Source organism: Hetaerina americana, unplaced genomic scaffold, assembly GCF_022747635.1.
Source record: "Hetaerina americana unplaced genomic scaffold, ioHetAmer1.1.p SCAF_9, whole genome shotgun sequence".
NCBI lineage: Eukaryota > Metazoa > Arthropoda > Insecta > Odonata > Calopterygidae > Hetaerina > Hetaerina americana.
The window spans coordinates 72248999-72264075 of NW_027287538.1; the positions used below are offsets into that span (position 1 = coordinate 72248999).

The following is a 15077-nucleotide window of genomic DNA, read 5'->3' on the forward strand; positions in this document are numbered from 1 at the left end:
TCGTCTCTGTTATTATAGAACGGTTCCACCAAATCACACCTGAATATGCAATTTAATTTAAGTTACTTAGGTTCTAAACATTTCAGCAAGACTTAAGGTTCAAAAACTCATATGATGGGGTTAAAAAAAATAGGCGTTCTAAGTTTCAAATTTATGGATAAAATATAGAAATCACGACAGAAATGCCTAGGCTTCGTGCTTAAGTTACAAACAGCTCTCACTCAAAAGTGCCCCGAGAACAAATTCATATAAAAGATAAATGTATCTCTGATTTTTTTCTGGATTTTATTCTGGAGAACCACACCTTCTCTCTCTCTAAGTTTTCAGAACTTGAGTCTCGTGACATATATTCTAATCTCTGCGTTTCTGCCAAAGGTGCATAAAATTCGACCACACGACATGTTCCGTCATGCCCATAATTCATGTTGTATCCACGCTGACGTGGATATTGCGCCGCTTTCTGGCGATTATCGAGAGTTGAGGAAATTCCGTATTTGTATTTCAAGACCCCCGCATGGTTTTCCCTCGGGAGTGGATGTGGCGGGGGGGAAGGATGGGGAGAGGGGCCACCCTGCCTCAAATACGAAGGGGCGAAAATATATATACCCACACGGACCGCCACACCCCCGCCCCGGATAATACCTCCAGGAACCCCTCCGCAGCGCCACCTGGCTGGGCCTTTTCGATCAAGGAAAACCGCGCTTCCTCCTGGCTCGCGTGTGCCCCGGCCGTTTGCCCCTCCCACCCTGATATCCCCTTCGGAAAATCGCCCTTCGACCTCCCGGTCCCCCCGGGCGCCTACGCAGATCATGTACACATGAACACGCCTTTGTGTTCGTACACACACACACGCATATATAAACATACATACACACACACACATACATATATATATATATATATATATATATATATATATATATATATATATATATATATAAAACCATATACACAGAAACAGATACATATACACGGGCTTTTTACAAACTAGAACAACAAAGTACGTCACTAACAGCACTAACAGCCCGCCGGCACACTCCGAGCATAGAGCGGTACAAAACCATTTCCCACCGCGGGAAATTACACTTGGGCAAGAGGAAGCGGGTGACAGCAAGACCGTGAAGCGGATAAAATGATACTAAAATAACTTAGAGGACGGGGGAAGAGATCCGTCCGGCCGTGAAGCGGCTTATTACTATGAAGAAAATTTAAAATTAAAAGACATAGAAAAGACTCATAGGCGAGTAATATCTTTAGGCAGGGTGTAAGTGGTTTCTCTCCGGGATCATAGTCTCAGACGGTATGTAGCAGCGGATTTCCAGACGGTGTGAGGCGGGATTTGAAAGACGCGACTTGTGAGCGAATAAACTCCGCGACGGACGGGAGTTTATGCGCCGCTCGCACGTCGGCCATCCTATTGAAACGACTCACTTGGAGTAACGACCGAACAGCCTTGTTTTAGATGGTTTCAAGGTGACGCCAGAGCGTTTTCCGGATGGCAAACACGGGGCAAGCGTACAGAAACTGCGGGCAAATGATCGACCTGTAAAGTCGCATCCTGTCGGCGTGACCCAGAGGAGAAATCACGGAGGAAAGGCAGCCGAGACGGCTCCTTGCGACCATTACGGCAAAAGTCGAGGTGCGGCTGAAATGTGAGCTGGTTGTCTAGAATGACACCAAGAAATCGGTGCGAAGAAGCCCTCGGTATACTGTGGAAGAAAAGAGGAACGTGGGGTGTGCGTTTTCGTCTGCGGGAAAAGTGAATATGTGCGGGTTTTCGTATTTGAATGTGTATATGGCAAATATGACACGTCTCCTTCTTCTGGCTATGCGTGCCACGAAACGCACTGTTCCTATCCTTTTTGGCGCTGTATGATTGCTATACCTGCTCTCCTTTCCTCTTGTGTCGTCCATTTCTCTTTTAATGGGTGAAACAGCTTCTCGAGGCCATCTCCTGGTCAAAGGATGGGGGCACTTGAATGCATTAACCCCCCCGCAGATTTCAACATAAATTACCTTTCCTCAATAGCCCATTTCTCCATGGTGCCACCTTTGATTTGAATGTAGTGGTTAGCCTTCAAAGTAGAAATATCCAAGGCTCAATTCCCAGTCAAGGAAATATTTTTACTCTTATGATCTGCTCATTACACCTTCCCCACCTCTCCTTTGTTTGTCTCTTCTATGTGTTCCTATCCCTTCTCCTTGTATCTATTTCCATGTAAATAATTAAATACATAAATTTATATATAATGCAGATACGGTGGCGTCGGATAGTAGAAAGAGAGTACGGGATAGACTGTTTAGTGTGGAGAGGATAACATCTATTGAAATGAAGATATAGTTGCTTGTGCTTGATATTGACTGAAGTACGGAAATCGTCACTAAGGGGGGAAATTCCTGCATCTAAAACAGTGATTTGAGTTGATGAAATGTTGGAAGTAATGAAAACAGAGGATGTTGTATTGAGGAAAGAGATAAAATTTTTAGAGATTTTTAGTTAGCCGAGGCCATGTTGCCAAACGAGAAAACTATCGTCAATGTAGCCGAGCCAAAGTAAGAGTTTCAGTTGTTGGTTGGTAAGTTCCTTTCCCAGTACCGGTTATGGTTTCCCAGGAAGATCTGGTACCCGAAAATCACACAGCTTGGGTGGAGCTGCAGGTGCCCAGGGAAGCTTGCCCGGAAATCGAACCTGGGTCCTCCGGTCAGCTGTCCAATCGCTCTACCCCATGGACTACCACGACCCCATATATATATATATATATATATATATATATATATATATATATATATATATATATATATATATATATATATATATATATAACACTTTTTGAAAGCCTCACGGACGTGAATAATAATGTATAACACTTAGCACTAGTGGACACAGACAAAAACACAGAAACACACAAAAAAGAGACTCACTATTTTTCGAATTTTTGGTGGTCGTTGCCACCTTTATCAAGGAAGAGAGGGACAGAACCTTGTTTCTGGTTCTGTCCCTCTCTTCCTTGATAAAGGTGGCAACGACCACCGAAAATTCGAAAAATAGTGAGTCTCTTTTTTGTGTGTTTCTGTGTTTTTGTCTGTGTCCACTAGTGCTAAGTGTTATACATTATATATATATATATATATAATTATATTTGATATTTCTCGGTTTAAGCAGGTTAGATAGAACATGGCTTATACAACTGTTCAAGGATGCATGTACCTACCTCTCTTAAGTAATACATCCTACAGGTATATCCGACACCACCATAATCTCATTTTAATTCCGTATACTTTCTTCTGCCCTTCATTCTGTCCAACATTTTTACATACTTTCATTGCTTTCCAACTTTCTCCCCTCTATCACGGTCTTCAACATTCTATTGACGAACAGAATTCTCTGCATTCGTCTATCCTGCCTCCTTTTGATTTCTCCCTACAGTCCCCTTTCCTACCCCAACATGCTTGTCACTTTCTCATTTGTTTTCTTCACTGTCCACTTCACCTTCTCCATTCTTCTCCACACCCTCATTTTAAAAGCCCCCAAATCTACGTCTATCATCCTGCTTCAGTGATCATGTTTCCGCTTCGTACATATCAAAGTTTTGACGAGCCTTTTCTTAACACCCTTGCTCAACGTCCCTGTCATCAATTCCCTCCTACTAGTGAAAACCAATTTGCCTAATGTAATTCTTCTCCTTACATCCCTACCACTTTGATCTCGGTCCAAAAAACTTCCGAGATAGATAAACTGTTACGTCTGCTCTTGTTTATATATTCCCTTTTGACTGTCTATTTCTGGAATTCCAAATAACCTTTGTTTTGTCTACATTTATTCTCATCCCATACCTGTCGCACTGAATTTCCAACTCACTGAGTAGTTCTGCAACCCCTTGGCTGACTGAAAAACTAGAGCCTTATCATTAGTAAAACTAACTGATTTTGCGAATTTCCCATCGAATTTCATTCCTATCTTCAGTTTTTCCTATGCATCTTCAATCATTTCTTCCACATAATTGTTGAACAGCACCGATGATAATATACATCCCTATCTTACTCCCCTTCCTTACTTTGCCTATCTTGACTCTCTATCTACCACTCGCAGCCAAGAAGGCTGAGACATGTACAGGTGGCGGATTAGTCTCCTATTTCTCAAAACCATTCCTGTTTTCTCTAATGCATTTATTAATTCTACCCAATGCGCTATATCAAACGCTTTCTCTTAATCTACGAAACAGACAATAACATTCTGATCATAATCTATGTTTCTCTCTATGAGTGACCTCAATACTGCTTTGGCATTACGAGTGTTAGTTCCTTTTCCGAAGAACCACGCGAATGCCCCCAAGTAATCATTTTCCTTGCTCTCCTTCCTCCTGTTGAGTTTTAGTTTTGTTTTTCGATCTGAAAAGTAGGGTCTGATTATTTAAATTATGGCTCCTGGATTATTCCTTTTCCTTAGTTCATTAATACAATAAAACCACCAGAGAGAATCGAATGCTGATTCATAGTCAAAAAACAGACCTAAAATATACTTAAATTTCGGATTTTTATCTCTGAAATTCTTGCCAGAAATAAAAAATCTGATATCCACACACACACACACATATATATATATATATATATATATATATATATATATATATATATATATATATATATATATATATATATATTCATTTACAAGGAAATAAGCTCAAGTGGTTAGAGCACCCGCCCGGAAAGTGGAAAGATCCGGTGTTCAAATCCCGGGAAAGGAAATATTTTTACGCTGGTGATTTGCGTGATTCCGCCATCTCCACCTCTTCTGTTTTCGTCCTTTATATGTGTTCCTATCCCTTTTCCTTATATCTATTTCTATGTGAATGAGTATTTGTTCGCCGTTTGGCGGGATTTCGTGTTTGAATGTATATATGGACACGTTTCCTTGATAGCTCAATGGTGAGAATATCTACCCGGCAGTTTGAAGATCCGTGGTTCGTATCCCGGTCTAGAAAACATTATTACGCTTGTGATCTGCTCGATTGCACCTTCCCCACCATTCCTTAGCGCATCTTTTATGTGTGTTCCTATCCCTTTTCCTTATACTTATTTCCATGTAATTGAAATGTTTTCCATTTGGCGGGTTTTCATGCTTGAATGTGTGTGTATACTATATACCTTCAAACTTATTTATATATTATGTACACAAACACATTATATAGATATTTGCGTGCTTGTGTGTATGTACTTAATTGATGTCCCTTGTGTATTGGCCAGGCAAGTGAGATTTAACCGCGCAAATTTGTTAAATGCCACCTTTTACGTATTGTCTGTAGAGAAGACACACGGCACGGCGCGGGGCGGAAGGCGGAGTTTCCACCCCTCCGCTGCGGGTGAAGTGGGGGGGGAGGTGGGGGGGGAGGCGATGGCCGGCGCCCTCTGATATCTGTTGCTGCTGATGTTTAGGGAGAATGCGCCTGTTTTTTTATCCGGCCGCCTCAGTTTGTTCGCTTCGCTTCCGCTTAGAGGTCATTGCAGTGCATGGTAAACTCTCGGCCAATTGGTGCGCTGTGCAGTGCTTCGTTATCAGTTTAAAGCAATGACGGGAATAACTCCGAATCGAATTCCAAAAATCGATTCGATGCTTTGCGATTGACAGCCAATAGTAATGCCGACTGAGGGAGGGACGTGGATTGTGGTGGAATCGTGTTCATAGGGCCGGAGGTTCCGGACGGCGAAATGAAGAGCGGAATTCATACCGACCGGTATTTTTGTCTCTGGCGACATCCGAGTTATTTCTCCTGGGAGGGCGGCGGTATTCCTCAGGAGGGGGTTGCCAACTAGCCCCCTCCCCACCCTCGCCTCCCAGGGGGCAATCTGGGGGGGGGCAGCGATAGGATCACCAATTGCTCCGACTGGCTACAACGGCTGGCGCCGGAAGTAGGGCGGATATATTATTCTCAAGAGCGTAACAGTTGATGAAGTTTCTATTCCGCTCAACATGGAAGAACAAAATACTCGCTGAAGTATATTAATCCCCTGAGTGTTTTACAGTTATTTTTTGTAATAATGAGATGCTAAAATTTTTTTTCAATTATCAGAAATCGTAAAACACAACTTAATTTTTTTTAATAGACCTTAAAAAAGTAAAAGACCGACTCGCTAAATAACATATTTCCTTTGTTAAATAGTTTCACCTGCGCGTAATGCTTAATAGACGTTTTTTAATATAACATTTTATTCAATTAGTTCAAGCAAAGATCAATGAGCATCCATTGACATTCTCTCGTATTTGATGTAATGACCATCTCGTCAGTGATATGTCCTATGAATATTAATTTACGTGAACAGATGATAATAAGAATATCGAGTAATTAGTGACACCTCTTGGTGGGATAGTTTAATTAAATTTGAGTTATTTACTTTACTAAAAATTAGTTATTGGTGTCGGTGAGAAGAAGGCTTAGTGTTTTAAATTGGTGAGAGGAAGGCTAAGTGCTTAAGCACGGGAAGAGTGGGACTATGCAGACGTTTGATGGGAGAAATTGGAATGAGCACTTGCATGAGTGTAGGATGCAAGGCATATGGGTTGCATTTGAATGTTTTGAGACCGTGATTTACGGCAGGGGTAAATGTAATCGATGGGCGAGTCAAATGGAGGTAAAAAGAGTATTCATACGTGGAAGACCTGAGTGAGGGAAGTTGAAGGTTTGCCGTTCGAAGAATGGTTTACGGCACCGCGGGCCCTGGATGGGAGTTCAAAGTGCCGTGTGCCAGTCGGCAATGTATCGCGGTGGTGGGTCCAACAAAAACCTCTACACTACTAATAGTAAACCCTGACTGTGCGCGGATAATCTATATTTGATCTTTCCGTTTCGGACGAAACTCCTCCACAGACCCCCGGCCTATCATATCAGATCCGCGCACGCACGCACGCACGCACGCGTGCGCACACACATGGGAATGCCATCCGAAGACGGTCCACATACGTTTGGGATTCGCGGCGCTGCGTGATGGTGCGGCGTGCACCATCTTGATGCGCCGGCAGTCACCTTTCGGGGGCGGGGGAGGATGGGTAACAGAGGCGGATCACGCTCGCCCCCACGGAGGGGGGGGGAGGTGGAGGAAGGGTGTTTAGGGGGGGAAGGGGGGGGTGCGATGTGAAATGGCGGCCGTCACGCTAGGTCAGGAGCGCGTTCCTCCTCCCTTGCCTCAGGGGGAGGGGGGGGGAGGAACGCTTCACACGGGCGAAATTATATCCACGCGTCTCATAAACCTCCTGCCTCCCCCTTCCATGGAATCAATGTCGCATTTTAACCCTTGCGATTCCCCACACCATTTTGCTTCCCGAGAGATTGCATTCCGAGATTTTGTGGAATCGTGGAATATTTTTGGATTTTTCTGTTCTCTGTCGTGTACTTTTGTGATAACGCCACTTCAACTATTTCCTAAAAATTATTTATCGGCATTCACAAATGACCGTCTCCCTGTGATATGCGTTACCATAAGTGGACATGAAAATCTCGCTCCAGTATTGGAAGCCAACATAAAGTTGATTTTTGAAACATCACATCAATGATCAAGGTGAGGAACTGATACGTTTATTGAATTATTGAAATAAACTATATTAAGCCGTCATTGTGAATTTATATAATGACGTGGCACTGACTCACTGTAGTTAACTTATAAGCGAGGTCACAACCACACCTGTAGTAGACCCTCGATGGTGAAAGCATAATATCCTTTTTTTAATGGTGAAAGCATAAAAAAGGACGTTTCACGGCCGGAGCCGGTGGCGGCGAGGCACCTTCCTCGCCCACCAACCCAGAGGTTGCGAGTTTGATTACCGCCGAGGTAGGTTTTCCTCCACTTGGGGCTTGGGTGTTCGTAATAGTCTTCTATGTAAGGCACAAGGGTTAGGTGAAAGAGGAGATTATAGAAGTCTCAATCTATAACCCTATACCCAACCCTATAAAAGTCGTTAAACAAAGGAATAAATAAATATCAGAACCACCCTTTAAAATCTCTAATGTTTTTTAATGCAGGAAGAATTTAGTCGAGAATCCAGTTTCAGTTTTCCAATCATTTCTATCTGAATTCTCATTATAGAGCTTCGTATAAATTAAAATTTGAAAAAAATTGGCAAGTGATTACACCCGGTCAGACAACGTCTCCAAGGCTAAAAGTGAAAAGGGAAGCACTGTTCGTTAATTTGAATGAAAACGCCCCTAACGTAAAATGAACATTCTTCCACACATTTTAATTATTACTATTCTTATGCCATATTTATTTAGCCGAAATATTTCTATTTCATTATTGAAATTCCAAAAAAAACCACAAGGTACGTACGCTATAGTCTCTGGAGACAAGGTTCTAATATGAGTAAACTTCATTCTCATTCCAATTGTGTTCAAACATTCTGAAATGTGATTAGAGCGTAATGGCGAGCTGTTTGCATGATCCTGGATTCAATGGCTTCGCAGGAAGGCGTTCCACGGATGCTTGGATCCTCCAGAACAAACTCAACTACTGATTGCATTCCGCTGTACGCGTGCTATCCATCGGCTCAAGATTCTCCTGAGGGCTAGCCAACGGTCATCTTGACATGAAAATACCTCCCCACGTGACGTCAGACTTCTAAATAACTTGTTGGTGAAATTCTTGCCCGGTAACCAGCCAACGTGGCTATTGAACGTCCTATTCGTTTTTGTTTGCCCAAGTTTTTCCGGCCCCGGTGGCGGTGGGATAACGTCCTCGTCTTCCAATCTAAGGGTCGCGGGTTTGATTCTCGCCTGGGTGGGTTATTCTCCACCTTCGGGCTTGGGTGTTTGTAATCATTTCAGTTGTTATCACTGTTAATTGTCCGATGTAAAAGGCCAAAAAGCGCTGTTTTCGGGCTAAGGGTAAATAAATAAATAAAAGTATTAAAAATGCCATGATAATATCCAAAGAGCCTGGGATAGACCAGGGCAGTTGTTCATTTATCAAATAGCCCTTAAATTCAAAGTAACAAAACAAAGCATAAATACAATGTACGCCATTAGCACTGAGTTAGATTGGGAACCAAAGAAAATACCAGCAGGCTGTGTAGGCTCTTTGAATAATGCTTGAAAGAAGAATTAAAATAACTGTAAAGATGGATGGTATCTGCAAATGGAAATCTCCTGCATTGCAAGAAAGTCGAGGACTCCGGTGAGGGAATACCTAAACAACTTGCCGGCTAACTACATAAGAACTTGGAACGGAAATACTGCCCAAAGGATCAAATGCCATTAGCATCCAGGAGCGTCGTAAATGAAAGTAATGAATTAAAAGAGAAAAACGGGCTGCATAAGTAAGCAGATGTAATGAAGATGGAATAGGGCTCTGATTAAAACAGATTCAGGAGTAAACATGCTAAGCAAGAAACGAATACGGATGGAAAAAGAAGTCCTGACTAAGAAGACCAATAATATTTACTAGCACTGCAGGGGTAATAAATTGCTGTGAACGCATTCTGAGAGTTTTAGTTTAAGATGAACTCTCTGCTACCAACATAGCAAATTATAATATCGTGACCACATTCACAAGTGAGGATAAGATATCGGCACTGCTACACCAACCACTGTAGCGCCTAAGCAGACAGAACACATTGAGGAAGACTCTCTAGTTCTGAGAGTGAGGGCAGGGCATTTACAATAATACGCGTATCACTGCCTCCGCTTCGAGGTCACTCGCGTGAAATGAATTACGCTCTAATCAATTGGGGGGGTGGTATTCCTATTTATCCTGAATTATAGACTATTGGTGGATCTTTTCTGTATCGCGGGCGGTCCATGTCGTAGGACACGCCGCCCCGACGGCAATTGTGACTATAGGCCCTGCTACGTAGCTGAGTGCATAATTTATTATTGCTCTTCGAGGTTTATGTGATCTAAATTTCAGGCAAACAGAATAAGGTGTATATATTAGCGTGAGTCCTTCTACCTACCCATGGCATCTTAGTGCATATTTCCAGGGCTTGATGCTAGGGATATGGATCTGACTACATATTGATAAGGGTTGGGTGTTTGTAATTGTCTTTAATTTATTATGCAGGGATTAGGTGGAATAAGGGAGTAAAAATTCTCAATCTTGTCCCAATGGCATTCGTTGAATAAATTAGTAATTGATGGACGACAGGAAAAACATTTGATAAGAAAAACAGGTTGAAAAAAGTTAACTTTATTTTTTTCCATTTTCAAAAGGTTATCACAAATCACTAAATCTCGCTATATATTGATTAAGTATTCCAGTTATTGTTGGAAAAATGAAAACCATATGATTTAGTAAAATGTGACAGGTCACGAAGAATGTGTAAGGTGTTGACGGTCGATAGCGTATTACTGTTGTCACTAATTTTAATACAATTTTAATTTTATATGAATCAGTGACAAGTTTTAAGTTTTAACAATTAAGTTCAATTTTCATAAAAGACTTGAGTAAAAATTAAACGACTACTTAGTTAAGTCCATGAATGAAGGAGAATAAATTCATTACTCCGCTTCGCTGCTGTTCTGAGTAATTTCTTCTGAAAAAGTATCTTCTACTCCCTCCCCATGGACCACAGCGTTGACGTGGTTGAAGCTTGTGTGTTCTTATCATCCCAAGAACTTTGCTGGTGGGAGTATTGTTGTTTACTGCTTCTGATAGGTTCACCCATGCCAGATAGGACGAAGGATATGAGTCTGACTAAAGGTAGTCCTCGCCGCATCTACTCCCCAATGAGACTGCTACAAAAGCGTCTCGCCCCAATTTGTGGTCATTTGAGTCATGGTGTCACGTTAAAAATATTAACTTAAGTTTCTTAAATTTAAGTTAAATATTAAAATGGGAGTTCATAAACAGGAGACGGTGGAACAATCAACCTATCTTGGTAATCTTTCAGAGTGAGGTGAGATGTTAGGCAGGTGAGGAATGGCCAGGGAAGGAGAATGTGATATGTGTTCGAAGGAATGAATAGGGACGGAATGTATGCAGAGTTAAAGAAGGGTAATCTCAGATGTACCCCACCCAACTACAAAAACACAAAACTTTTTGAAAAAAAAATTAATTTTTCAACATAATCTCCTTTCATGGCAATGTTCTATAAGTTTTGATGATAAGAACCTTTTTACGATAAGAACTGTCTTGCTAATAAAAAGAGACGTTTCAGGCGTGATATGGTGGAATATCATGATTAATTAAAAATAGCAATTTTCCACAAAAATAAAATTTAATGCGGCCGGTTTCAATGTTACTACATCATCATCAGGTGATAGTTAAACTAGCCTGCACTCAACACCAAAAGTGGTGTATATGAAATTCGGTGTGATTGTGGGGCCATTTACATTGGTCAGACTGGCAGGAGTTTTTCGACACGTATCGGGGAACATAGGAGCAACACCAAAAGTGGTGTATATGAAATTCGGTGTGATTGTGGGGCCATTTACATTGGTCAGACTGGCAGGAGTTTTTCGACACGTATCGGGGAACATAGGAAAGGCTACATTACAGGTCATACCAACTCTTTATTTGCCAAACATCTTCTCGATTCCAACCATTTCAGCAATTTCTAATTCAAAGTGCTTCACAATTTGGAAAAAAGGAAGGAAGCTGGATGCCATGGAACAGCTGGAAATCTTACATCGCAAGGACTTGAAGCTGATCAACGAAGTCCAATTTTTATCTTCACCCTCCCCCCTCCTCTCCATCACCTTCCCACGACGTACATGTGACCAGTGATCCCTTGCCCCCTTCTCATTGGATTTTTCCTTCCTTTCCCCCCCCCCCCCTCTGCAGACGGAGACCATGCTTTCCCGGACAAGTGGGAAACCCCGAGTCCCCACCCCCCTTTCCTCACGGACGAGGAGGGAAGGTTCACCGCTGCGGGACAATCCACCACCCCCCCTATTCGGCATGTGCTAGTGATAACATTCCCTCCTACACCCTTTCCCTAAAACCTCGCTAGGGCGCCCCCTTAAAACTATACTGTGATCCCAATCTTTACCCTTCAACTCAGTGCTTATTTGTGTATTGATACCTTGCTCCCAGACCACGACCATAGGGAAAAACCCCCGATCCCGTCCTCTTCCTCCGCGGCCCGAAGAGCTTTGCGGCGCACCGTGGGACACCCTCAACGAGACACCCCCTTCCATTCGGCCACGACGCGCTCTCCGGACTCCTAGGGTCTTTGCACCTTGTCTTCCCCAACCCCCCCCCCACTCACATAGTCACCCATTCTGCCTTCCACCTTCCCCCCTCTTCCCCTCTTTTCCTCCACCCTCCCCTTACTTGCCTTTAATCATATATATACTGGACTCTGAGGTTTAACTATCACCTGATGATGATGTAGTAACATTGAAACCGGTCGCATTAAATTTTATTTTTGTGGAAAATTGCTATTTTTAATTTAATTAACTGTCTTGCTCCTCAAAATAGACATTAACTGACGACATCACTTCTTCAAGGTTGGAAAATCTTTGACCACCGAGCCAGTTTTTCCAAACGGCGCAAAAATTCCGCTTTTTTGGTGTTAAACTTTGCTAAGCACTCACTTGAAACATCTTCACTAACTTCATCATACTGGTTTTGTTCGAATGTGAGCAAATGCGTCACTCATCTTGCACGCAGCTTTCTCATGTCCAAATTTTCAGTTAATATGCAATGTACAGCACCTTTTGAAATGCCCACTATATCTGCTAGCTCGCGCACCTTCAGTCGACGATCATCCAGCATCCTTTTGTGGATTTTCTTCACCGTTCCTGGAGTCGTCACCTCATTCGGTCGACTAATGCGATGCTCGTCTTGACAGCCTCGTTTAAACTCTGTTACCCAATATTGTACTGTAGTAAACGAAGGAGCAGACTCACCGAGAGTAGAATCCAGTTCAGTTTTTATATTGGTTGGGTTGAGGCCTTTCAAATAAAAGCATTGTATCGCATAAAGATGACCAATTTTCTCCATATTCACAAATTCACCAAAAACGCTTACTATTGATGGCTGCCGAACAAATACTAAACAACCTGCCGTCTTCAAACTTAAAAAATATGCTCTATAGATTGCATATTTTCTAATTCAGGGATATTTTTTAAACAACTACCACCATCAATAGGTCAGGAGGCCGGGTATTTCTGGGGCCACCATGTATTGTGCTTGTATTATGAGGTTTCGGGGTCTGTCTTGTCAAAATGGGCTGAAAAAGATAGATTTGTTTAGTATATGTACATCCAAAACCTACCTTAAACAGTTGACTAACAACCACTTAATATTTTCTAAAATCTCGATTTTTTTATTATCCTGCGTACCTATTTCATGCTCTACCCCAAGTAACTTAAAGAAAATTGCATTATTTTCGAGATCATGACGCTTTGCCCGTTCTGGAAAGCCTAATGAAAACATTATTAAGATAACATATCCTTAAAGTGTCTGATATTTTTGTCTGACTGACCGCCTCACCAAAGACATTGGCAATGTCTTGGAATAGTGGGGTCCACTTTGGTCTGATCTCTGCTTCTCTCCTCTGCAGTTTCCTCGAGATCTATAAGGAGCGCGTGAGGGACTTGCTCCGCCCTGATGATGGTCCCGCCCCCACCTGTCGGCCACCCTTCATCCTGAGGGTCAGGGAACACCCACGCCATGGCCCATACGTCCAAGGTCAGAACACCGACTTAACTCTCATTGTTTCGCAGAGGTTCCTCACAAGTGCTCTCGTGATCACGCGTGGGCCATGCATGGACGTGACTTAATCGTACTTGAGAAGTAAATTTAACTTCCAATGGCTGATCAGAAACATTCAATGTAATTGAGAGCGAAGTATTTTCGCTTATTTTTTTATTTTTAATAAGACTTTGTACTTTGTATAACCACGCATTTTTACGCGGCCATGGTTTCGACGATTAACGTCATCTTTACCTGAAAATACAAAAAATGTGGATAAATATAAGAAATTGTGGAAATATACAATTTACGAAGTTTTATTCAAAATGACTTATAGCAAGTTCCATGAAACCACACCGGAAACCATTGACTTTATTTTCACTGAAGCTATGAACCTAAGAAATTTCTTTTTATTTGATTAATTGTTATCAAAATTTAGCCATCTGTAATCGAATAAAAGAGAGTTAGTCTCGCTCATAAGCAGTGTGAGAAGTATGGCATTTACATGTAGAATTATTTTAATATTTTTATCGAAATTGTGTATTTTTAGTTCAAAATTGATTAATATATTTTTGTGCCCAAAACTTTGAGTGTGTTACGTAATTAAACCACCACTTAAAATAAATGTGAAAAACATTATGGAATGCTCTTTCGAAACAAGTCAAGGGATAATTTTGCGGAAAGTTAATTACCCAGTAATGCCAGTGTTGCACTCCAATGAAAATCTTATTCGATCCACAAAATTCAAAATGTGAGCGGAGTGGCGCCACCCCCCCCCCCCCCTGTTGTTCCCCCAACCCCACTGCAAGTGCGTGTGCCCCCCCCCCTCGTAGGCCTGAGCGCTCACGTGGTGGAGGACGCGTCGTCGCTGGCGGCGCTGGTGTCGCGCGGCGAAGGGTCACGGCGGACGGGCTCGACGGTGGGCAACCCGCGGTCATCGCGCGGCCACGCCCTCCTCGCCATCTGCCCCCTCCACCACCACGCCCCCCGCCTACACCTGGTGGACCTGGCGGGCAGTGAGAGGGCGCCCTCGTCTGGAGGCGCCGGGCGCTCGCGGAGCGACGGCACGGAAGAGGGGAACGACCCCACCGCTCGCCTCAAGGAGGGCGCCAGCATCAACAGGTCGCTCGTCACCCTGGGAAACGTCATCTCGGCACTCGGCAAGTCTCGCCCACGCGGTTCACCCCGATTTGGATTGGTTAAGGCCACAAAAACCAATTCAAATGTATACACACATCGTGATAGATATTCACCTTTGATGGCGTGGTCTTGGGAGTAAATGCACGGCATGATTCACTTATTTTTACAGTATATCAGTATTTTTTATTAAAACTGACCATTCCTGGAGTCACCTTTGAAATCATCTTTAAAAATTACGTCAAAGACTCTTCTCTGACGTTTCTACCCCGGCCTCCTTGTAGGGATCACTATGAAAGGAAGCATCCCCTCGCGCC

The 15077-nt window shown here is 42.7% G+C and overlaps 1 protein-coding gene across 1 annotated transcript in view; it reads left to right on the forward strand.

Moving 5' to 3' along the window:
• The window catches only part of LOC139698612 (uncharacterized), a 165873-nt gene that overhangs the window by 94887 nt on the left and 55909 nt on the right, over positions 1–15077 (forward strand). Inside the window, exons 6-7 of the mRNA XM_071597455.1 lie at positions 13493–13620; positions 14457–14783. Coding sequence (XP_071453556.1) covers positions 13493–13620; positions 14457–14783 — 455 coding nt within the window. The remainder of the gene's footprint in view (positions 1–13492; positions 13621–14456; positions 14784–15077) is intronic.